The 24,328-nt window shown below is 36.3% G+C and overlaps 1 protein-coding gene across 3 annotated transcripts in view; it reads left to right on the forward strand.

The window, feature by feature from the left end:
* WARS2 (tryptophanyl tRNA synthetase 2, mitochondrial) overlaps window positions 1-24,328 on the forward strand; it is an 86,824-nt gene that overhangs the window by 50,198 nt on the left and 12,298 nt on the right. For all 3 annotated transcript variants that reach the window (XM_069478897.1, XM_069478898.1, XM_069478899.1), the window contains one exon: window positions 22,360-22,440. In XM_069478897.1, the coding sequence (XP_069334998.1) occupies window positions 22,360-22,440 (81 nt within the window). The remainder of the gene's footprint in view (window positions 1-22,359; window positions 22,441-24,328) is intronic.

Consider the following 24,328-nt stretch of genomic DNA (forward strand, 5'->3'; position numbering starts at 1 on the left):
CTAACAGGCATAAGGTGATCAACCTGTGAAGTCTCCAATAGATGGGGGCTGAAAAGAAAATAATCATAGCATTTTTAGATCTATTAAAAAAAGTTAAAACTCATGTTTATTAGAAAACTATTATTTTTAAATAAGTAAGGTTTACCAAGTTATTTCATGTATACGACTTCTCTTTGAATCATCAAAACAGCCACAGGAATTAGATATTACTGTTATCTTTCTTTCACTAATGAATAAATTAAGGTATGAAGAGATTAAGTAAATGAGAAAATGTACTTAAAACCATCTTCAAGAGGTGCCCTGTACTTAGTAAATGCTCAACATATATAACTTCTTAATTAGTTGCCTGAGTTCATGCAGCTTGTAAGTGGCAAAGCCAGGACTCTATTTTTTCCCCCACTAAAGCACCACTTTTGGAAGATGTACTCATGGAGTGGAACCTTATTCTGCCCTCTGCCTGCTGGCCCTTCCCCAGCTCCCTTGTCTTTGCCTCAGGAGCTGCCGACAGAGCCGCAAAAGGGAGCAGAAGCTGATCTCAAGGCCCTCAGTATTTCTTGCCTAAACAATTAAATTACCCTTTCACTCCTGCTCTAGTCTCACAGGCTGGCCTCCCATTCCCTACATGGCAGCCACAGTCATCTTTCCACTAAAAATACATCAGCACCTCTCTCCTGCCCTCAGGTAACAATCTAAACTCAGTTTATTAATAGCTAGAAAGCCCTTCAAGAGTGAGGTCCCAGAGAACATAAGGCCAGTGTTTCTTCCACTGTACCACTAAGTTATGTGGACTTTTTATCATTAGTTTATTTTGTTTTCAGATGACCTGATTAACTTTCAGTCTTTAAAGCAGAAGCTGAAATACTTTTTTGTGGTTTCATTTTGAGAAAATTGATAACCAATTCTTAATTTGTAAAATACTTAGAGATCATTTATCTACATTTTCAAAAAGTTTTTTGTCAGTTCCTTTATATTGGGAGTCTCGTAGTACATTTAAGCATTTACTTGATCATTAAATATGTAATAGAGAGGATAGGAATTTAGAAAATAATTTTCCTCAAAGTTTTGGGAGCCAATGCCAGTTAAAATTAATTATACTCATATCTCCCCAACATAATTATTTATAAGTAAAATTAAGAATTTTTGAAATTGTGAGTTATAGAAAAATATTTTTTGTGTTATATAATGTGCTTTTTTTTAGGTATATCCATTGTGTTAAGCAGAGTACTTAGAGCTAAATTATAAAGACTACTTTCCCATGTGCTATTGTTGTACATCAGATAAAATTCTAGTAATGATTTGAAATAGGGAAAAAATTTAGCTCTGTTATAATGCTGATTTTTACCATTAATTTTTATCTCCAATACTTTGCATTCTTTCTCAGCAGTCTGACTGGAACAATTTTAGACTTATCGAAGATTTTTCTCATTATTTTCTTTTTCTTTGTCTCCCACTGGCCTCTAGTCATGTACTTCCCCTAAAATATGTTTGCCATATGTGGGGAATTTTACAGACCCTCTCCTCTGAAAGGAGGGTGTGTGTGTGTGTGTGTGTGTGTGTGTTTGTGTGTATGTGTGTGTGAAAGAGAGAGAGTGAGAGAGAGAACACCTATGTGTGTGTTTGGCAGAGGTTTCCATCCCAATGCCAAAGTCAATGGTCTTTTATTTCTAATAGGCCAGCAGGCCTGGGTGCAGATCCAATCTGAGTCCCACAGATGTCTCTGAGGTACAGGTCTCCACATCTTCCATTGCTACTTTCCCTGCAGTCTGATCCCTCTGCAGATGGGAGATAAAAAAGGTGGAGGACTTAGCTTTAGATACTGGCTTTCTGCCGAGGCTAGGAGGAAAGGACGGTTTGGACCATCAGACTTCATGTTACAAAGGGTCCAGAACAGTACAGGGAAAAGTCACGGGAGAAGAATGGAATCTGCAGCTTTGGAATGTGACCTCATTCTCTAATTAGAGTTATGTTTTGTTTCCTAGGAAACTAAAATCAATAATAATAACAGTAGTAGTAATAAAGGCAAGGGACTTTGGAGGAATCAGTTTCTGAATGAAGGCCAAAGGAACTGACTGCGTGAATCTTGGCTCACTGTACACAAACAAAAGTGATACCTAACCCATCGTCCTTATCTTAGAGGTGTAAAACAAAGGCCTAAAATTGGACAGAGTCTCTGGTGTTTTCATTTATGCTGGCATTTTCAAAGCATAATTGAGTATGTATTTATATTTGTTGAACTCCCAAGTTGTTAGCTATCAACAGCAGGTGCACTTTCAGCTCCTAGTAGAAAGGGAACAAACATCTGTATAGATTAATGGACTTGAGGAACTTATTTGTAAAATTGGTATCACCTCCAAAGTTCCCAGGGGGAGATAAGGTTCTCAGTGGCCCATGAGGTAAATAATAAAGAGAAGTTAGAGCAATTTTTATGTAATTAAACTCTTCATGTGTTTCATTCTCTACAAAGTTTCCACTAGTACCACTTCCTTGCCTAGGTCTATACCCCTGTGTGACTTGATGAATAAGTTGCAGTATTTGTGTTACCTCCAATCTAGACATAGGAACGGGGCCATAGCTTAATTATAACTTAGAGAAGAGTTCTTTTCTTACTATCAGAGCAACAGTGGGGAAAGTACAGGCTTTAGAGCAAGACATACTTGGCTTGAATCTCACTATCACCTCTTCTTGGTTGTCACACAATGGGCAAGTTACTCAAGCTCTGTGAACTCCCTTTTTAATGTCTATTATAGGGATTTAAAGATGATGTACAATGCCTGGAAAATGTTAACTTTGTATCACCCGGATCCACTGTACACACACTGCCCCCACCCTAGGCTCTCTGATATTGTGAAGGATTTGTATAAAGTTACGCTAGGATTGGAAGATGGAGATCAAATTAATGACAATGCCTCTCTTTATCCTCAATAGTAAAATATTTTCGGAATAGTTTGTTGTAGAAGGTTTTGAGGGGACTTTTAAAGAAATATTTCAAACATTTAGAAAAGTGTGAAGTTAGCCTTTTGAAATGCTAACCTTTAGCATACTTGCTTCATGTAGCTTTTGCTTTTTAAGAAATAAAACATTACACATATAATAGAAACTTTCTGCTTAGCTCTCTCTAATCCTATTCCCCTCTTGACCTCTCCAGAGGTAACCACGATATTGATTTGATATTCATTATCCCCACATTTGTGTTTATATTTTTATTGTGTATTATGTGGCCCTAACAATCCATATTATTTATTTTACAAGTTTTAAAACTTTATGTAAATGGAATCATGCTGCATATATCTTCCTGCATCTTTTGTGTGTGTGTGTGTGTGTGTACAGTGTTACACAGTTGGGATTTATTTATCTTGACTGTTGTACAGTATTCCATTATCTGGCTCTTTCATAATTTATCTATTTGCCTGGCAAAGAATATTTAGGTTTTCCCAACATTTTGGTAGTACAAACAATATTACAGTGGGAAAACTTGTATATGCCTTTTGTGTACCTGTGAAAGACTTTCTCTAGGTATATATACCTAAGAGTGGAATCATGAGGATATATCGTATACACATCAGCAACCCTACTGGTTGTTGCCAGATTGATCTTCAAAATGGTATTCCAGTTTGCATTCCCACCATCAGGGCAGTTCTTATAGGTCTAAGTACTCGGCAATATTTGGTGTTATTAGACATTTTATTTTTGCCATTACAATGGATGAAATATGCCATCTTGTTATTGTTTAAATTTGTATTTCCTTGAATACTATTGATGAGTTTAAGCATTTTTTTCTTATGTTTTAACTGCTTTATTTTCTTCTGTGAACTGTTGTTAATTCATATCTTTTGCCCGTTTTTTAATCATTTATATTTTCTTTTTTTATTTCAAAGTATTTTGGGAAAAAAAGGGTTTTGGTTACATGGGTTGCTTTTGTAAGGCTTGAGTCAGGGTTAAAAGTGTGCCTGTCACCCAGATAGTGTTCATTGTACCCATTAGGTAGGTTTTTGCCCATCCCCTCCTCCCCCTCCCCCTGCTTGATATCCTTTGAGATTTACTTCCTTCTATGCACATGTGTGCTTATCAGTTAGTTCCAATTTAGTGGTAAGTTCAAGTGGTGTTTGTTTTTCCATTCTTGAGACACTTCACTTAGGAAAATGGTCTCCAGTTCCATCCAAATTGTTCCAAAAGTCATTAATTCATCCTTTTTTATGGCTGAATAGTATTCCATGGTATGCATATACCACATTTTGTTAATCCTCTCATGAATTAGTGGGCATTTGGGTTGATTCCACATCTTTGCAGTTGTGAATTGTATTGCAGTAAACATTCGAGTGCAGGGGTCTTTTTGATAAAGACTTCTTTACCTTTGGGTAATTACCCAGCAGTGGGATTGCTGGATCAAATGGTAGGTCAACTTTTAGTTCTTTGAGGAATCTCCATATTGTTTTCCATAGAGATTGTATTAATTTGCAGTCCCACCAACAATGTATAAGCATTCCTTTTTCTCTGCATCCACGCCAGCATCTATTGTTTTTGGACTTTTTAATAAAAGCCATTCTGACTGGGGTAAGATGATATCTCATTGTGGTTTTGATTTACATTTCTCTGATGATTAGTGACATTGAGCATTTTTTATATGTTTATTGGACATTTGTCTATCTTCTTTTGAGAAGCTTCTGTTCATGTCTTTTGCCCACTTTTTAATGGAGTCATTTGATTTTTTCTTGCTGATTTGCTCGAGTTCTTTGTAGGTTCTGAGTATTAGTCCTTTATCGGATGTATAGCTTGCAAATATTTTCTCCCATTCTGTAGGTTGTCTATTTGCTCTGTTGATTATTTCCTTGGCTGTGCAGAAGCTTTTTAACTTAATCAAGTCCCATTTATTTATTTTTATTGTTGTTGTGATTCCCGTTGGAGTCTTCATAAATTCTTTGCCTCAGCTGGTATCTAGAAGAGTTTTTTCAATATTTTCTTCTAGAATTCTTATGGTTTCATGCCTTACATTTAAGTCCTTTATCCATCTTGAATTAATTTTTGTGAGTGGTGAGAGTTATGAATCTTGTTTCATTCTTCTACATGTGGCTATCCAATTTTTCTAGCACCATTTATTAAATAGGGATTCTTTTCCCCAGTAGATATTGTTGTCTGCTTTGTCAAAGATCAGTTGACTGTATGTGGATGGTTTTATACCTGGGTTTTCTGTTCCATTGGTTTATGTCTCTATTTTTGTGCCAAGACCATGCTGTTTTGGTTACTGTAGCCTTATAGTATAGTTTGAAGTCTGATAATGTGATGCCTCCCAATTTGTTCCTATTGCTTCAGATTGCTTTGGCTATTCAGGCCCTTTTGTGGTTCCACACAAATCATAAGAATTATTTTTTCTAGTTCTGCGAGATATGTTTTTGATATCAGAGATGATATAAACAAGTGGAAAACCATATCATGCTCACGGATCAGTAGACTCAGCATTGTATTTTATTATTGATTTGTAGAGATTCTTTATATATTCTGAATACTTTGTATACATTATCTTTTTTCAGTCTGTGGCTTATCTTTTGAATTTTTAAATACTGTCTTTTGTTGTACAGAAGGTTTCATTTTAATGCAGTCAGTTCAGTCTTTTATGGTCGTGTGCTTCTGGGGTATGCTTTTAAGTAATTCATTTCTGGCCTAATGTCATAAAGCTATTCTTCTTTATTATCTCCTTTAACTTTTACTTTTCACATTTAAGACAGAGTTATGTAAATATTACAAATTTTGACACATTTTATCTACAGTCTTTAAAAAAATCACATGGGTTAATTTCACCACAGATCTCTTCAAGAAAGTCTTTTAAGTACTGGAAAGCTATCTAACATAACAATGGATACATATTTTCTAAAATTCTCATTTTCACTAGAAAGCTGAAATTTTGTCATTATCAATACTTTCTGTGGGTTGTTTTCCTTGAAATGACCTTCTTCCTTTGTTTCCCCTTGAGTTTTGCTAGAGGCTACTCTGTTCATCTTTTTCCAGAATATACTTTTGGTTTTGTGAGGCTCTCTATTGTATCTTTTTTTTCTATTTCATTACTTTTATTATCTCCTCTCTTCTTTCTATTTTCTTTGACATTACTTGATTGTTCTTTTGCTAACATCTTGAGTAGACCTTGTTAATTTTCAGCCATTCTTTTTTTCTAATATACACATTCAGGAGTACAGCGTAAATTTCCTTCTAAGTTCTGTTTTGTCAGCATCCACAAAGTTGTGATATGTAGTATTTTCATTATAACTCAGTTCTAAATAATTTCTAATTTTCTCTATTATTTTTTCTTTGATCTATGATTTATTTAGAAGTGTATTATAATTTCCAAATATATGGCTCTTTTTTAAAAGTTAGCTTTTAGTAAAGATTGATTTCAATTTTATTGCATTTTAGTCAAAGAATATGGTATCTCAGCTTTCAGTTCTTTTGTAATTTTAAAGCTTGAATTTAGCAAATGGTCAATTTTTATAGATGTTCTATTTTTGCTTGAGAATAATTTCTATTTTCTAATTCAATGCTTTTCAAATTTTTTTGGTTGTTCATGCCTATCAATAAAAAGTTTTTGAGACTAACCCTTAAGATATGTACATACTGTACATTGTACAACTTACATATAAAATAAAAATTTTATAGATGGGATAAAAAATGAATATAGAGTACAAGTTCTAATATTTTATTACCATGTTCCAGGAATTATTTATCCTCTGAGAATCATAAATTCCATTTTGGAAAGCAGTGTTTTAATTGTTCATCTTCAATGGCCACCATCTTCTTCAGATCAAGTAAACATTCAGAATCATGAGACCACCACAGGCTGTGTTTGGCACCAGTCTACTTAAGAGGGCACAGAACAAGAACTTCAGCCTGCCAGCACGGTAGCTTCTCCAAGCAGGAGTCCTTGCTGCAGCAGTCCATGTAGCAGTCCATGTAACAGGACCATATAGGTCCAGGAACTATTTTCTCTCTGGGTATACACATAAATGTCTAGGTGATATTTTTTTCTCCAGGTCAAGTGCAAGAAGATGAGATCCACATCAGTGAGTGTACAGTCCACTTTGATATAGAGGCCTCATTTCCCCATAAGAGCCAATATCCATTTTTATATTGCAGGGTTCCTGAAAGAGAGATGCCAGTTACAAGTGTCACTATACTCAGGAAAGCCTACTATGACTATCCATCAGGTATTTATAGTTTTCTCAGTCTAGATGCAGTTTACCAACTGGGATTTATTTTTATCATAAGCAATGTTGCCTAGCAATGTCCTTAATACATACTATTTTATCTGGTAGATATAGAACTAGGTTGTTAATCCAGGGTCAGATTCTCATGCAGCAGGTGAAAGTGTTTTGTTAAACTGTTCACTCAGCTACTAGACTCCTTTAACTAATGGAGTCCATTAGATCAGTCATGTTGCTACTGGGTTTTCATCCTCCAGTACCATTTCTGTACTTGCAAACAGAGCAATAGCCTGTGAACACTTTAATGCTGTAAAAATAACTGTGAGGAAGTAGTTTCTCCTTAAGACAGAATATAACACCCAACTTCCTGATCCTACAAAATACAGTTTCATGAGACTACTTCCTTTATTTTCTTACTTTCCCTTCCTTCCCTTCCTTCCTTCTCTCTCACTCTCTTCTTCTTTTTCTTTTCTTTTCCTTTTCCTTTCCCCTCCTCCTTCCCCTTCCTCTCTTCCTCCTTCCCTCCTTCTTTTGCTTTCTTTTCCTTCCCTTTCCCTTTCCTTTTTTTTTTTTTGAGATGGGGTCTCACTAAGTTGCCCAGGCTGGACTTGAGCTCCTAGGCTCAAGTGATCCTCCTGCCTTAGCTGCCTGAGTAGTCAGGACTACAGGCGTGTGCCACCATGCCTGGCTCTTTATTTTTTTTTTTCAAAATTTTTTCTCTGTCTTCTTTAAGATGGTTAATTTCATTGATCTATCTTTTCATTCAGCAGCTCTTTCTTCTGTCTTTCCAATCTGTGGTTAAGTCCTTATAGTGATATTATTTCAGATGTTGTATATTTTCATTCTAGAATTTTTACTTAGTGTCTTTTACAGTTTTTAAAAATTTCTCTGCTGAGATTTCCTATCTGCTCATTCATTTTAAGATTATTTTAACTTTATCTTTGAACATATTTGTAATAGTTGCTTCAACATTTTCATCCACTAAATACAACATCTGGAACATCTCAGAGTTGATCTCCATTAATTGCTTTTGTTGTTAAAAATGGGTTATGTTTACCTATTTATTTCTTATGTCTAGTAATTTTGGCTAGTATCTTGAGTATTTTAAATGACAAAGAAATTCTGAATTCACTGGATTCCTCTGAAGAATATCTTTAAAAAAAAAAAGTTGTTGTTTTAGCAGGCAATTAACTTGGCTAGACTCAAATTCCAAACTGTTTTTCCAGTGGTGAGCAACATCTGAACTCTTTCACCAGTTGTTTTAGCATAATTGGGCAGCTTGGAGTCTGCCCTGTGCATGTGGAATTCAGGAGTTGGGCCGACATTTGGGTAGAGCTTATGCATAGAATGTAAGGCTGCCACTCTCTGGCTCTTCATTTAGGAATCTCTCTGCTTATTTTCCAGCCATTATAGTCACCCAGACTTTGTCCTCTGATTCTTCCAGCCAGGAAGAATGCAGGTTTCTATTATATTTAGATGCTTTTTATGCCTTCACCTGAGGACTGTGAGGACTGTCCTCAGACAGAAAGCCATAAAAAAGGACACTTATTCAGGGTTGTCCCTTTTATAAGGGACACACCCCTCTAGATTCTGTCTGCTTTTGATTGCTCTCCAATGCCTTCAGGCAGCTGATTTTTCCATTTTGCTAGAGTTTATAGCTGCTATCTGTGGTAGGGTTCATTCAATAGGAACTTGCTGTTGACTGAGTTGTGTCCCCCCAAATTCCTATGTTGAACCCTTAACCCCCAATGTGACTGTATCTGGAGATAGGGTCTTTAGGAAATAATTAAGGTTAAATGAAGTCATATGGGTGAGTTCTAATCTGATAGGTCTGTGGCCTTAGAAGAAGAGGGAAAGAGATTCATATATTTTCTGTCCCTTTCTCTCTCTCTTTCTTTCTCTCTCTCTCTCTCTCTCTCTCTCTCTCCCCCTCTGTCATATGAGGACACAGCATGAAGGTAGTCATTTGAAAGCCAGAAAGAGAACCGCCACCCCAGAACCCAGCCATGGAGGCACTTTGATCATGGACTTTCAGCCATCAGGACTGTTAAAAATTTAATTCCTATTGTTTAAGCAATCGCAATCCAGTCGATGTTATTTTTTTATGGCAGCCCAAGAAGACTGATACAGAGCTACTCAGCCTTTACTAGAAGTGGAAGACTTGTTCTTGGACTGGAAAACTCAGTATTATTAATATGTCAGTTCTTTTTATATTGATCTATAGACTCCTCACAATCTCAATTAAAATCTCAAGGTGTGTTTTTATAGACACTGACAAACTGAACCTGAAATGTAGAAGACAATGCAAAGTATTTAGAATACTCAAAACAAGTTTGAAAAAGAAAACACAATTTGAGGACTTATACTACCTTATTTCTAAGCTTACTGCAGAGCTGTAATAATTGAGAGAGTGTGGTATGGACGCAAGAATAGACTTACAGGTCAGTGGAAAAGAATAGGGAATCCAGAAGTAGACCCACATGTGTATGGTCAGATGTTTCCAACAAAAGTTCAGTGGAGAGTGGATGGTCTTCTCAGCAAATAGTGTTAGGTCTTTAACTGGCTATCCATATGGGGGGGCCTGGAATGAACCTTGACTCTTACAATATTCATTTTTAAAAAACTTAAAACCATCATAGGCTTAAATGCAAAAACTAAAACTATAAAACTTCTAGAAGAAAACATGGGGAAAGTTTTCCAGACCTTGGGATAGGCAAATATTTTTTAAATAGTACATGAAAAGCACTTAACATAAAAGAAACTATTAATACATTTGACTTCATCAAAAGATAAAGCTTCTGTTCTTCAAAAAAACACTATTAAGAAAATAAAAAGGTAACCTGTAAAGTGGGAGCAAATATTCATAATGCATACATCTAACATGGCTTTGTATCCAGATGTATAAAGAACTCTTATCTCAGTATTAAGAAGACAAAGAACCTAATTTTTTAAATGGGCACTATGTTTGAGCAGACATTTCATGAACAAAGATAACAAATGGCTAATAGGCACATGAAGAGTTCAACATCATAGTCATGAGAAGAATGCAAAATTAAACCACAGTGAGATACTATTGTGTTTGATTGACTAAACTTAAAAATACGTATAATACTATGTTTTGGTAAGGATGTGGAGCAACTGGAATTCTTGTAAGTGCTGGTAAAAGTATAAAATAGTAAATGCACCTTGGAGAACAGTTTGTCAAAGTTAAACGTATACTTACCACATGATCTAGCAATTCTACTCCTAGATATTTACCCAAGAGAAATGAAAACACAGTCTACAAAAAGACATGTATTTGTATTCATAATAGAGGAAAACTAAAAACAACCCAAATGTTCATCAGTGGGTAAATAGATAAACAGTTGTGGCATATTCAGTCAGTGGAATACCATTCAACAATAAACAGAAGTATGTAACGGCATGGAGAAATCTCAGAAACGTGCTGAGTGATAGAAGCCAAACATGAAAGGGTTCACATTATATAATTCCATTTGTATGATATTCTAGAATAAGCAGAACTAATTCCATAGCAATAAAACAGATCAGCTGTTTGCAGGAGCAGGGGGTTCAGGGATTGCCTGCAAAGGGGCATGAGAGAACTTTTGCGGGGGTCAGGAGGGATATTGAAATGTTCTGTATCTTGATTGGTGTCCTGGTTATCTGTGTGTATAGATTGGTCAAAATTCATTGGACTGAACAGCTAAAATGGGTATGTCTTATTGTTTGTAAATTATGTCTCACTAGAGTTGATTTAATACATATATTTTTAAATGGATAGGCTCCTAGGATGTTGTTATATAAACCAAAAGAAAGAAGAAAAGCCCACGGAATTATGTAGCATAAGGAACACTGCAGGTAATTTAGTGTGGCTCTCAAACATTTACATCGTCAAAGGCAAAATAGATATGGCATGAAAATCTCATCTGATCTTTGAATCACTCACTTTCAATACAATGAAGAAACAACCTGCTCACAAGTTTAGTCAGGAAAATAATTATTTGATTTGTCGATATATTGTGTTCCCTGTACTACTTCAAATATTGTAGACTGTAAATCATCCAGAAGCACCACGAAACCATGTGTTTCAACTGTTGACCCCAGTCCTAGGAAAGTATTAAAGAGGATGGCTTTGTCTCAGATAGTGCTTTGAATTAGACTGAAGGCGTTTTTACTGCCAGGAATTTTAGGCAAGAGTTAAATAGAGCTTAAAATAAAAATATGAAAACCATCTTATGACTTGAAACTTTCATTTTTTTTCATTTTCAAAGTGTTTTTTTAATCGACGTTTTTCCTCATCTAAGCATTATTTATCTGAATAAAAACAAACAAATTTAGATGTTCTTAGCGCGCGCACACACACACACACACACACACAAAAGATACTATGTGAGATGGTGGATATGTTAAATGTGGTAATCATTTCACTATGTATATGTATATCAAAACATCATGTTGTACACCTTAAATTTGTACAATAAAAGATAAAAACTATGTAAAGAGATATCTTATACAAATATGTTTTATATTTTTTACTTTATATTACAGGATATAGCATACAACTCAGTGTTTGTTTTTTTAATGAAGCATAATAATTACCTCCAAATTACCTGCACTTAGAAGTTTTTCTATTCTTATATTTCTTTACTTCTCTGATTCATTGACCACTTGTTCCTTTCACAACTTTATCCTAATTCCAGTGATACTGCAGTAACTTACTTTTCACCTACTCCTCTGACAGTTCATTTGTTTCTTTTATTGACTTCTCTTTAATCCCTAGAAGTGTTCTGCTGTGAGATAAAAAGCTCTGTATGTAGTCTGCCCTCCTAGAGTCTCATTTACTTTCATAACTTTTAGCTATTTTCTCTCAGATTTTGTTTCTAGCTGTTACCTTTCTCTCTAATTCCAGATTTGTACTTCTGGCTACTTTCTAAACATCGCTAACTGGATATCTTTTCACAATCTCAATTTGAACACATCTGAAACCAAATCTTTCCTTTTTGCCTCAAACTAGCCCCTCCATCTGATATTTAAAAACAATTCATTGAAGCAAAATTACATAACATTAACTTAACCATTTTTCCCACCTGAAAAATATTTCATCTATATTTTTCTTTACATAGCCTTTTAAAAAAAATCGTGATAAAATACACTTAACATTAAATTTACCATCTCGACCATTTATAAATATACAGTTCAGTGGTGTTAAGTATATTCACATTGTGGTACAACCAATCTCCAGGACTTTTTCATCTTGCAAAATTGAAATTTCTATACACGTTAAAAAATAACTCATTCTCCTCTCTGCCCAGCCACTGGCATCTACCATTTTATTATATATTTTGGTTTCTGTGAGTTTGACTACTCTAATGTGTACCTCATACAGGTAAAATGATGCAGTATTTGTATTTTTGTGGCTGGTCTATTTCACTTAGTATAATGTCTTCCAGTTTCATCCATATTGTAGCATGTGTCAGAATCTTCTTCCTTTTTAAGGCTGAATAATATTCCATTGTATGTATATAACACATTGTGTTTATTCGTTCATCCATCAATGGACATTTGGGCTGCTTCCACATTTTGGCTCTTATGAATGGTGCTGCTATGAGCATGAGTATACAAATATCTCTTTGAGACCCTCCTTTCAATTCTTACATATATATACTGAGAAGTGGAATTGTTGTATCATGTGGGAATTCTATTTTTAACTTTCTGAGGAATCACTGTACTATTTTCCATTGCAGCTGCACCACTATACATTTTTACCAGCAGTGTACAAGAGTTCCAATTTCTACATATCCTCATCAACACTTACTATTTTCTGGAGGGTTTTTTGTTAGCAGCCATGCTAATGGATCTGAGGTGATACCACATTGTGGTTTTGATTTGCATTTCCCTAATGATTAGTGATATTGTATATCTTTTCATATGCTTGTTAGCCATTTGCATATGTCTTTGAAGGAATATCTATTCAAGTCCTTTGCCCATTTTTTAATTGAGTTATTGGGTTTTTCTGCTGTTGAGATATAGGAATTCTTTATATATTCTGAATTTTAACTGCTTATCACACCTGATTTGCGAATATTTTTCTCCTATTTTGTAGGTTGCCTTTTCACTCTGTTAACTGTATCTTTTGAGCAGAGAAGTTTTTAATTTTGATGTAGTACAAAAAGCCTACTTTATTTTGTTGGACCTGAGTTCCTGGAGCTATCAAATATATCCACCTGGAAATTTAAAATAAAAACACACTGAAATGATAGGGTTGGTTAAAAAATCAGCTGTCTGCCATCAGGTTCTTTATAGATCAGCTCCCTTATCCTTCCTCAAGGCAGCTAATTTTGGGGATGCACTTGTGGTAGATTATTATTGTTTCCAGTTATTCACTTTCATTTCTTGTAAGAGCAGAGATCATCGAACTTTCCGTAAAGGGGTAGTTAGTAAACATTTTAGGCTTGACAGGCCACATGTGGTCTCTGTCACTGCTACCATTGCCGCCACCACCTCTTCTTCATCTTCTTCTCTTTCTTCTTCTCTTCCTCCTTCTCTTCTTTCTCCTCCTTTTTCTTCTTCTCCTCTTTTTAAAATTTGGCTACCCTTATAAAATGTAAAAAACATTCTTAGCCCATGAGTGAGACAGAAACAGTCCACAGCCAGATTTGGATGAAGAGCAGTAGTTTGCCAACTCCTGTTTAGAAGTAGTATAAGGCCCGGCGCGGTGGCTCACGCCTGTAATCCTAGCACTCTGGGAGGCCGAGGCGGGCGGATCGTTTCAGCTCAGGAGTTCGAGACCAGCCTGAGCAAGAGCGAGACCCTGTCTCTACTAAAAATAGAAAGAAATTATATAGACATCTAAAAATATATATAGAAAAAATTAGCTGGGCATGGTGGCGCATGCCTGTAGTCCCAGCTACTTGGGAGGCTGAGGCAGGAGGATCGCTTGAGCCCAGGAGTTTGAGGTTGCTGTGAGCTAGGCTGACGCCAGGGCACTGTAGCCTGGGCAACAAAGTGAGACTCTGTCTTAAAAAAAAAAAAAAAAAAAAAAAAAAAAAGAAGTAGTATATGTCTCCACGCACCGCTGTGTAACTGAGAGTGCATCCTGTGGGAGAAGCATCTCTTCCTACCCCACTGATGTTGGGCTTGTCCATGTGACTTACATTAGCCAATGGAAAGTGAGGGGCCATGATATATACCATGTCCAGGAAGAATCTTTAAAAGCCATTCCATGTTTGCTCTAGCTCTCTTGCTGTTTTTCCTTCTGACATGAGAATAATGGAGTATTCCATATAGAGGCCATTTGTTCAGTTTGGGTCCTAGAATGAGAAGATATGTAAAACAGAGTTATAGCCAATCTGTAGGTACCAATATGTAATGTGAATAAGAAAGATAATTTCTGTAAGCCACCTAAACTTGGGGGTTGTTTCTTACCCAGCTTGGCCTAGCAAAAGCTGATGAATGTATTGCTACAGATAAAGACACGCACACACACACACACACACACACAATAAGTGATAGAATTTAGATTGGGTGCGACTTTTAAGGCAGAAAAGGCTGACAGAAGCTATTTATTTAGCTTTAGAAGTTTTAAACTAAGAAAAAGTATAGGGAACTTCAAATATATACAGATGTTCATTGGCAAACACAAGTACTGACAGGAGGCAGACCAGCTGAAGAGAGTGGGCGTTTATCATTGATACAGAGTTCTTTTAATTAAAATCAGAACTCCAAACAAGGTTTCTGTTAAGGAGATTTGTCATGGGGATGATAAGAGTCTAATAAAAATAACAGCATGAAATTGCTCGTTTCCGAGAGGAAGCAATAAATGGGAATTTGTGAGTCTGAATAGTCTTCCAAGCATCCTAACTAAAACTTACAGGACCTGATTCCTGGGAAGATAACATTTATATGGGAAAAAGTAAAATCCTAAGGGACACAGAGATTTGATCCTGGATTTACTGAACCAGCTAATTGCTTGAATGGCTTTGATTGATACCTAGCAGCTATGCTTTTGGGGATCATGCTATCCTGTATTTGTTTTGTTAATTAAATATTTTTTGAAATTTTTTAATAATACAGAATACAGAGAATGATATAACAAACATTCATATTCCCAGCACCAAGGATGAATACTGTTAACATTTTGTCATATTTCTTTGGCTTCTTTATATTAAAAAAAAATTATAGGTGAAGTTGAGGTTCCCTTTAATTCTTTCCCTTGCCTGTTCCCTTTACCCCTCCTCCTGTGTCCCTTTCCTGTATCCCCAGGAAACCAAAATTTTGGATTTAGTGTATATCAATCTAGCCCATTTTTAATACTGGTTGTCATGTATAATTCCATGAACAGTATATAATATTTTTGTTTGTATAGTTTTAAGAATTTTCCATAAGTGGATAATATTATAGTACTGTTCCGCAATTTGCTTTTTTGCCCCCACACAACAGTATATTTTTGTGATCTACCCATGTTTATACATATAAATCTCACTAATTTATGTGTTGTATAATATGTCATTAAATAATTATGCCACATTTTATTTAGATATTTCCCTATTAATGAAACTTCAATTTCATGTATGCATTCATTTAACAAATATTTATTGAGTACTTACTATGTCCTAGGTACTGTGGTAGGTACTCATATTATATCAGTGAATAAATCAGACAAAAATCTTTGCTACCATGGTACTTAGATTCTGTTGGGGTAACATAAAATGTATAATAATCATAATTATTAGGCCAAACATCAAGTATATTAGAAAATGATAAGTGATATGGAAAAAGATTAAGGAGAATTGGGAGTGAGGTTGAGGGGAACAGATTGCATTTCAAATAGTGTGGTCTGGGTAAGCCCCCTTGATAAGATAACATGTAAGCAAGGACCTGAGGTGAGGGAGCTAAGTAGGTGAATATCCAGGGGATGAGAATTCCTATCAGAGAAAAGAGCAGGTACAAAGCCCCTAAAGTATGCGTGTACCTGGTGTGTTCGGGGAATACCAGAAAGCCAGAATGGCTGGAGAAGAACGACAAAGGGGGAGAGGGGTAGGGTTTGAATCACAAAGGTTACAGCATTGAAAGGGAGAAGACAACAATGCCTGGTCTGATAAGCCATTATGAAGACTTGGGCTTTTACTCTGAGGAAATGGAAATTAAGTGAAGGATTTTGAACAGAGAACTGACATGATCTATAATGGCCAACAAACACATGAAAAAATGCTCAAAATCTCAAATCATCAGGAAAATGCAAATCAAAACCACAATGAGATAGCACCTCACTCCAGTGAGAATGGCTCTTATCAAAAAGTCCCAAACAACAGATACTGATGTGGATGAGGAGAGGAAGAAACTCTTACACACTGTTGGCAGGACTGCAAACTAGTACAACCTCTATGGAAAGTAGTATGGAGATACCTCAAAGAACAAAAAGTAGACCTACCGTTTGATCCAGCAATCCCATTACTAGGTATTTACTCAAAGGAAAAAAAGACATTTTATAAAAAAGACACTTGCATCCGAATATTTATAGCAGCACAATTCACAATTGCAAAGATGTGGAAACAGCCCAAGTGCCCATCAATACATGAGTGGATTAATAAAATGTGGTATGTGTATACCATGGAGTACTGCTCAGCCATTGAAAAAAACAGTGATCTAGTATCTTTTGTAACAACCTATGTGGAACTGGAGACCATTCTTCTAAGTGAAGTATCAGAAGAATGGAAAAACAACCACCACATGTACTCAATACTAAATTGGAGCTAATTGAACAACACTTATGTGCATATATGGAAGTAAAACTCAAGGGAAATCAAGCAAGTGGGAGGGGGAAGGAGGGGATGGGTAAATGCACACCTAATGGGTACAATGCACACTATCTGAGTGAAAGGCATGCTTATAACTTTGACTGAAACTGTACAAAAGCAAATTATGTAACCAAAACATGTGTACCCCTCTAATATTCTGAAATAAATAAATGTAAATAAAAGATATTGTAGATTTAAAAAAAAAAACTGGCCACTTAGGCTGCTATGTTAAGAATAGACTGTAGGGGAGCTAAGATTGAAGCAGGAAGACCAGTTAAGTTGTTCTTACAGTGCCACAGTGTAGTCTATTACATGAATATACCATAATTTATTTATCCATTCTACTGTAGTTGGACATTTGGATTGTTTAGAATTTGGGGCTGTTACAATATGTTCTTGCACATATATTTTGTGGAACATATGCACACATTTCTGTTGGATATATACCTAAAAAGGGGATAACCTGGGTCATAGGACATGTAAATGTTGAATGTTAGTAGATACTGTCAGTTTTCCGAAGTTGGTCAACCAATTTACATTCCCATAGCAGTGTGTGAGAATAAATGTTTTATTTGCTCAGCATCTTTTCCATACTTGATACTGTTGAATTTTTCATTTTAATCATTCTGATGAATGTGTAGTGGTATCATATGGTGGCTTTAGTTTACTTTTAATGCATATAATTTGCATTGCTCTGATGATGAATAAAGTTGAGCATGTTCTAATACATTAATTTGTCATTTGGATATCTTATTTTGTGTGAATTACTTATTCATATTTTGCCTAATTTTAAAGTATTATCTTCTTTTTTGTTATAAATTTGTAGGAGTCCTTTAATATATTCTATATACCAATATATTCCGTATAGGTAGTGCAAATGTCTTCTCCCAGTCTGTGGCTTCTTATCACTCTTTAAGTGGTGGTGTTTGATAAAGAAATGTTCTTAATTTTAATGTAGTTTATCAAGGTTTTTTTCTTTATGTTTAGTGCTTTGGGGATCCTATTAAAAACCTTTAATAATTAAGGGTTAATAATTAATGACTAAAGGAAATTAAAAATGCAGTCAACTGATTTAATTTTTTCTGGAAATTGTAAAAAAATGCCTATTATTGCCGAGGGAGACGTTTTAGTATACTGTGAAGAATCTCGGTTTCCCCAAGAGTATAGTTTATGTATCATTCGTCCTCTTTCATTCAGAAAAATATCTGCAAAACATCAGGCTTATATAACTCCATTCCAGAAGATCTTTTGTTCCTTCCTGTCAAACCCAGTAATTCTGATGAGCATGTTTCTTACTCCATCTATTTCTAATCGCCTTGTCATCTATTTTGAGAGGTAAGAGAGCCCATTAGATATGAATTCCTGTAAAACTTTCTGTCCTTCACACTTGGCTCACAAGATACATCCTCATCTGCATTTACTTCCCCCCTCCTGTTTCAGTGGAAGATGTTTTAATCATCCATTCTTTTACCCAGTTGGATATCATTCCTTTTCTTCAGGAATATTGTTCTTTGAATTATCCTGTTTCCAGAATCTTCAGTGGTTCTTTTTTGTCTGCTCGGTACATAGACAGAGGAGACAGTACATAGACAGTAGTTCTATCCCAGCCTAAAAACCAAAACAAAATTTTTGCTCTCTATCGGCTACCAGTTATCCCATCTCTATCCTTCCTTAAAAAATAAATGTCTTACACATGTGATAAAAGTGCACAGCACTAAATACACAATTAGTACGTGTAAAACTAATGAAAACTAAATAGGGTGGATGGATCGTATCAAATTCGGTTTCCTGGTTGTGATAATTAAACTATAGTTATGTAAGATGTTGTCATTGAGGGAAACTGGATGAAGGATGTATAGGATTTCTCTGTATTATTTCTTATAATTATATGTGCATATACAATTATCTTAAAAAGTATTTCTAAAAATTATCTATTAATATAATAATAATAACCACCATATATTGAGTACTTATTATGTGCAAGGTACTGTTTTAAGCACTGTTGGGTGGGTGCTATTGTTAACTTCCTTTTATAGATGACAAAATTGAGGCACTGAGAGAGGTAAAGTCACTTACTCAGGGTCCCCCAGGTAATAAGTGGTGGCACTAGCATTCAGACCCAGGCAACCTCTCTCCAAAGATAGAGCTCTTCATTACTCTGCTATGCTTCCTGCATATCTGTCTTCATATCCTGCCTCCTAGTTTCCCTCTTCAGCCCACTGTAATTTAGCTTCCATCCCAATCACTCTTCTGAAACTGCTTTTGCCTGGATTTCTAACAAGTCAGTTGCCAAATCTAATGGTCCTATTCTTTCTGAAGGCTTTAGTATTGTTCATACATTCAACAAATATGTATTGAGCACATACAATGTACCAGGCTATGTTTTACAGCAGTGAACAAGGTAGGCCAAAGTGTTGTAACTGAAGAGTGCACACGTCTTTACCTGTTACACTTAGAGAGTCAGAAATCTTTGGTTCTTTTCTGCTCATCACCGCTGACTTGTTTGTAGATAGTCAATATGCCACTTTATTGTTCCATGCCTTTGTTTTTCTGTGGCTAAAACAGGTTACAGTTTGTAGTTTCACTACATAAGTCAGAAAATATATTTAAGATACCATTTTTGCTTTTTTCCCCAAGTAGAAATCTGCAACTGTCCAAGCAGTTGTCATGAATATGAATGAAGACAGAGAACCAAATCCTGAATATACCACCCTTTTTATATAATTATTAAAGAAGAATTATGAAAATATAATTGTCATTGACCTTTTACCTACTTTTTCTGTATGAGGATAATTTGAATTAATTATATGCTCCCTATTTTGGAAACACCAGGAAGATCTCTGCAGAATATTAAGTAAGTTTCATTCCATATGTCCAAATAAAAAGCCACTCCAAGGAAAATACTTGATTTCATGGAGACATGGTGGTAGCTTTTTGCATATCACCAAAGCTAAGCAGTTGAGCCAGAGTTAAAGAGGCGTCATCTTGTCTCTCTCCACATGTCCACGGTTATTTTCTGTTTTCATTCCTTTCCCCCAATTCAGTAAAGAAGAAGAAGAAAAAAAAATTCTCTCCTACTTATTCATGCCAAAAAACAGTTCTTGTTTTATTAGTTCTAATGGGAATGTGTTTTTCTTGATGACTGGAAGTAACTCTAATCCTCTTGCTTACATCCAGGGTTGCTGGTTTTGTCTGATGGCTGTTTACAGCAGCAGTTAGCAATTTGCATGGACAGTGCTGTCAGAGTCACTGCCCTCAATGAAACCCAAATGCTTCTTGGAAGAAAGATGACAGATTCAGCCCAGGGACTTGCAAAACTTTAAAAGTGATTCCTTGTCAAACACGTGAAAAACAACTCTTCCCTCTCTATAACTTCAGGGAAAAAATAAGAAACTATCTTACACCAGATGACAATTCCTTGCTAGTAAAATAGGCCTCGGCTGATTCAGCTCCATTCCTTTATGTTCCTTTTGCAAAACCCACAGAGAACACACTTGGGGCCACTTTTCAGAGTTGGCAACAGGCTTTGCTTTTTAAGGAAATCATATGGACACAAAAAAGCCACGATCAATGAAGAGTTAGGAATGCCCAGGGTACAGAAATGAGATGCAGAGGACTTAAATTCTAGGTCATCAGACCATGGCCTGGGCCCATGAATCATCCCGGTTGTTGCCAGGTTTGTTTATTTGATTAAATTTTGTTAAAACAAAAACAAATTTGGGAAAGTTTCTATTTTTTTTGTTGACTAGACCTCTTCTTAAAAGGAAGAAAAGAAAAGAAGAGGAGGAACTAGAAACTATAAACATACTCTTTTGGATGATGAGATGATCAAGTGATTCCTAACTTTCAAATCACTCTAGATCTAAAGAGCTCAACCTTTAAGTCCAGTACTTTTCTCTGCCATTTACATGTAAGGTATTATAGCTGCTTTTATATATTTAGAAGTTATGTAGAGAGGACTTAGAACCAGTGTGTGTATGTTTGTGTATGTGTGTATATGTCTCCTTAATAAGCTTGGCTTTTAAAAAATATATCACTTAACTCCAGTGAGAATGACCTTTATCAAAAAGTCCCAAAACAACATATGTTGGCATGGATGCGGAGAGACAGGAACACTCATACACTGCTGATGGGACTGCAAACCAGTGCGGAAAGCATTATGGAGATACCTTAAACAGATTCAAGTCGACCTACCATTCGATCCAGCAATCCCATTATTGGGCATCTACCCAGAGGAACAAAAGTCATTCTATAAAAAAGACACCTGTACCCGAATGTTTATAGCAGCACAATTCACAATTGCAAAGATGTGGAAACAACCCAAATGCCCATCAATTCATGAGTGGATTAGTAAATTGTGGTATATGTATACCATGGAGTATTACTCAGCTATAAGAAATAACGGTGATATGGAGTCCTTTTTGTTCTCCTGGATAGAGTTGGAACCCATTCTATTAAGTGAAGTATCCCAAGAATGGGAAAACAAGCACCACATGTACTCACCAGCAAATTGGTTTCCCTGATCATCACCTAAGTGCACATTTGGGAATAACACCAATTGGGTATCGGACTGAGGTAGGGGGTGGAGAGAGGGGATGGGTGTATAACTACATGATGAGTGCATTGTGCACCGTCTGGGGAATGGTCACGCTTGAATGTTCTGACTCGGGGGGATGAGGGTGGGGGGAGGGGATGGGTGTATAACTACTTACTTTTAAATTTTCATTTATTTAATGTTTTTAGAGACAGGGTCTCTTGCTCTGTTGCTCAGGCTGGAGTGCAGTGGTGCCATCATAGCTCACTGCAACCTTGCACTCCTGGGCTTAAGTGATTCTCCCACCTCAGCCTCCCAAGTCACTGATACTACTGGTGTGTGTCATCACATCTGGCTAATTTTTAAAAATTTTTGTAGAGACGGCATCTCACTATGTTGCCCAGGCTGATCTCAAACTCCTGGCCTCAAGCAATGCTCCTACCTTGGCCTCCCAAAGCACTAGGATTACAGGCATGAGCCACAGTGCCTGGCCAAGGTTGGCTTTTTAAAGACAGAATAGATGCCTGAGGACATAATGAAACTCTTTTGTGTGAAGATGTTGAAGCAGAGTCTGGTCACCCACTTGCTAGGGATGTTTTGGAGAGGATTGAAACACTAGATTAGTAATCATATCATTGGCTTTTATGATTTCTTCTTCTCCTTAGAGTCTATGCATCATGAATCAGAGCTAAGCCCCCTTTACCTGTCTTTCTTTTAATAACCTTGATTTTGGGGGGTATTTTCAGCCATTTAAGGTAATGTAATACTTGTCTGTTTAGTTTTTTCTTATATGCGAAAAAACATTCACCACCTTTGTTAATGTTCTGTTTTATTTCTTTAGGTATCTGAACACACACAATTAAGTTGGATCCTTTCCTGCATGGTCAGATTACCTCGATTACAACATTTACACCAGTGGAAGGTAAATGCCAGTGATCTGACTGATAAACAGAAAGGAAACTAGTTTTCCCGTCCTGTTTATTTTTGTGTTAGGCTCTGGGAATCCTGAGTCTACTCTCCTCCCTGGGCTGCTGCTCACTGATGGCTGGAACAGCATCTTGAACCTCTCTGCTTCAGGGGGGGTATTCAACGGAACACAAAGGGATTTTCCAAGATTGCTTCCAACTTAAAAAACTTCAGTAATTATTTGCTTTTATCTGCGTATGGTTTAATCAGAGTTACCTTTGGATAGATTTGGTAATGATTTTGAACCTATTATATTGTATTAATAATTAACACACAATCACAAATTCTGGATTACTGAACCCATAAGTTGTCTCCTACCCCACTGGAATTAACTGGCAGTAAGTTAAGAACGTTTTCATTGTGAGGAGAAGAGACAACATATTTTATTTAACATTTAAACAAGTTGAGTCCAGGCAACAGTTCAAACTCACAAAAAAATGAAAGCTGTGCTTTTTCTAAGAAGTTCAACCAAGAAAGATAAATTGGATAATTCGTAGTACTTTACTTGCATTTATTTTTGCAGTTGGATAACCCCAGGGTAGGTAGTCCCCAGCTACGGCAACACTAATTCCAATTTCAAGCTTTTTTCAAGCATATTTTCAGCACCAGTGGTTTCCTCAAGAGCTGGTCTTTAGCAGCCATCACTTATGCTACAGAAAGAAGCAGGCAGAGCTTTAAAGTGACAGTGCCTAAATGCTGTGCTCTGAATGTTGGTGTCCCCCCTCTCCACCCCAGATTCGTATGTTAAAACCTAACCTCCGAGATGATGGTATTAGGAGGTGGGGCCTTTAGGGAGTGATTCGATCGTGCAAATGGAGCCCTCACGAAGGTGATTAGTGCCCTTATATAATAAAAGAAGCCCAAGAGAGCCCCTTCCGCCATGTGTGGACACAGCTAGAAAGCACCATCCATTGACCAGGAAGGGGTCCCTCACCAGACATTGACTTTGCCTTAGTCTTGGACTTCCCAGCCTTCGGAACTGTGAGAAATAAGTTTCTGTTCTTTATAAGCCACCCAGTCTGTGGTATTTTGTTATTCCAGCCGCAAGGGAGGAAGACTCTAAATAAATAAGACAGTATTGGTAATGCTGCAGATTCATTATTGCCAAGAATTAGAAACTAAATTTCATAATGTTCTCTATCATGTTTTGGGTTTTAGGCAAGACTTCCCCATTTATCATAATACTCTACCACTAAGTTTAATGCTGAAATCCTTTTTGCAAGAACTGAATACTAATTTAGTAGGAACTATTCCCACTTTAAAATAGTATCTAAGGAACCCCTACCACATTACTAGTGAAGACACTGATATTCTGGAAAACCCTTTCCACTAGTTCATGATTTCTTATTTGTAGGAAAAACACGGCTATCCTAGGGCATGTCACTGCCTACTCTGGTCATTTCTTTTTGTGATTCCTTCTGAGTCTTATGTCATGCTAGGTGCTGGAGTTACAGCAGTCAACAAGAGGCTTCCTGAGGTGTGTAATGTATTGGGAAAAGACAATTAAACAAGTAATAAGAGAGTGTGAAAAGTGCTCTGAGGGCAGCATTCCAGGGCTGTGAGAGGATCTGATAAGAGTAGCTTGGTTTTGATCAGGACAGTGAGGAGTGGAACAGTGATGTGGAAGAGAGGTCAGGGTTGCTCAGGCCAGGGTTATATGGAGGATTGAGTAACATATATGCAAGGCATTTGGGGCATGTAATAGACATTCAATAAATATTAATGTTTTCCACATCTCCCCCCTTCCCTTATAATTTCAAGGTCCAGTATGCTGATATAAAGAGACTATAAACTTAATGCAGTAGCAACTTTTAAAAATTGAGTTCTTTTCCCATTTTCTCATT

The sequence above is a fragment of the Eulemur rufifrons genome, chromosome 8 (genome assembly GCF_041146395.1).
Source record: "Eulemur rufifrons isolate Redbay chromosome 8, OSU_ERuf_1, whole genome shotgun sequence".
In the NCBI taxonomy this organism is placed as follows: Eukaryota; Metazoa; Chordata; class Mammalia; order Primates; family Lemuridae; genus Eulemur; species Eulemur rufifrons.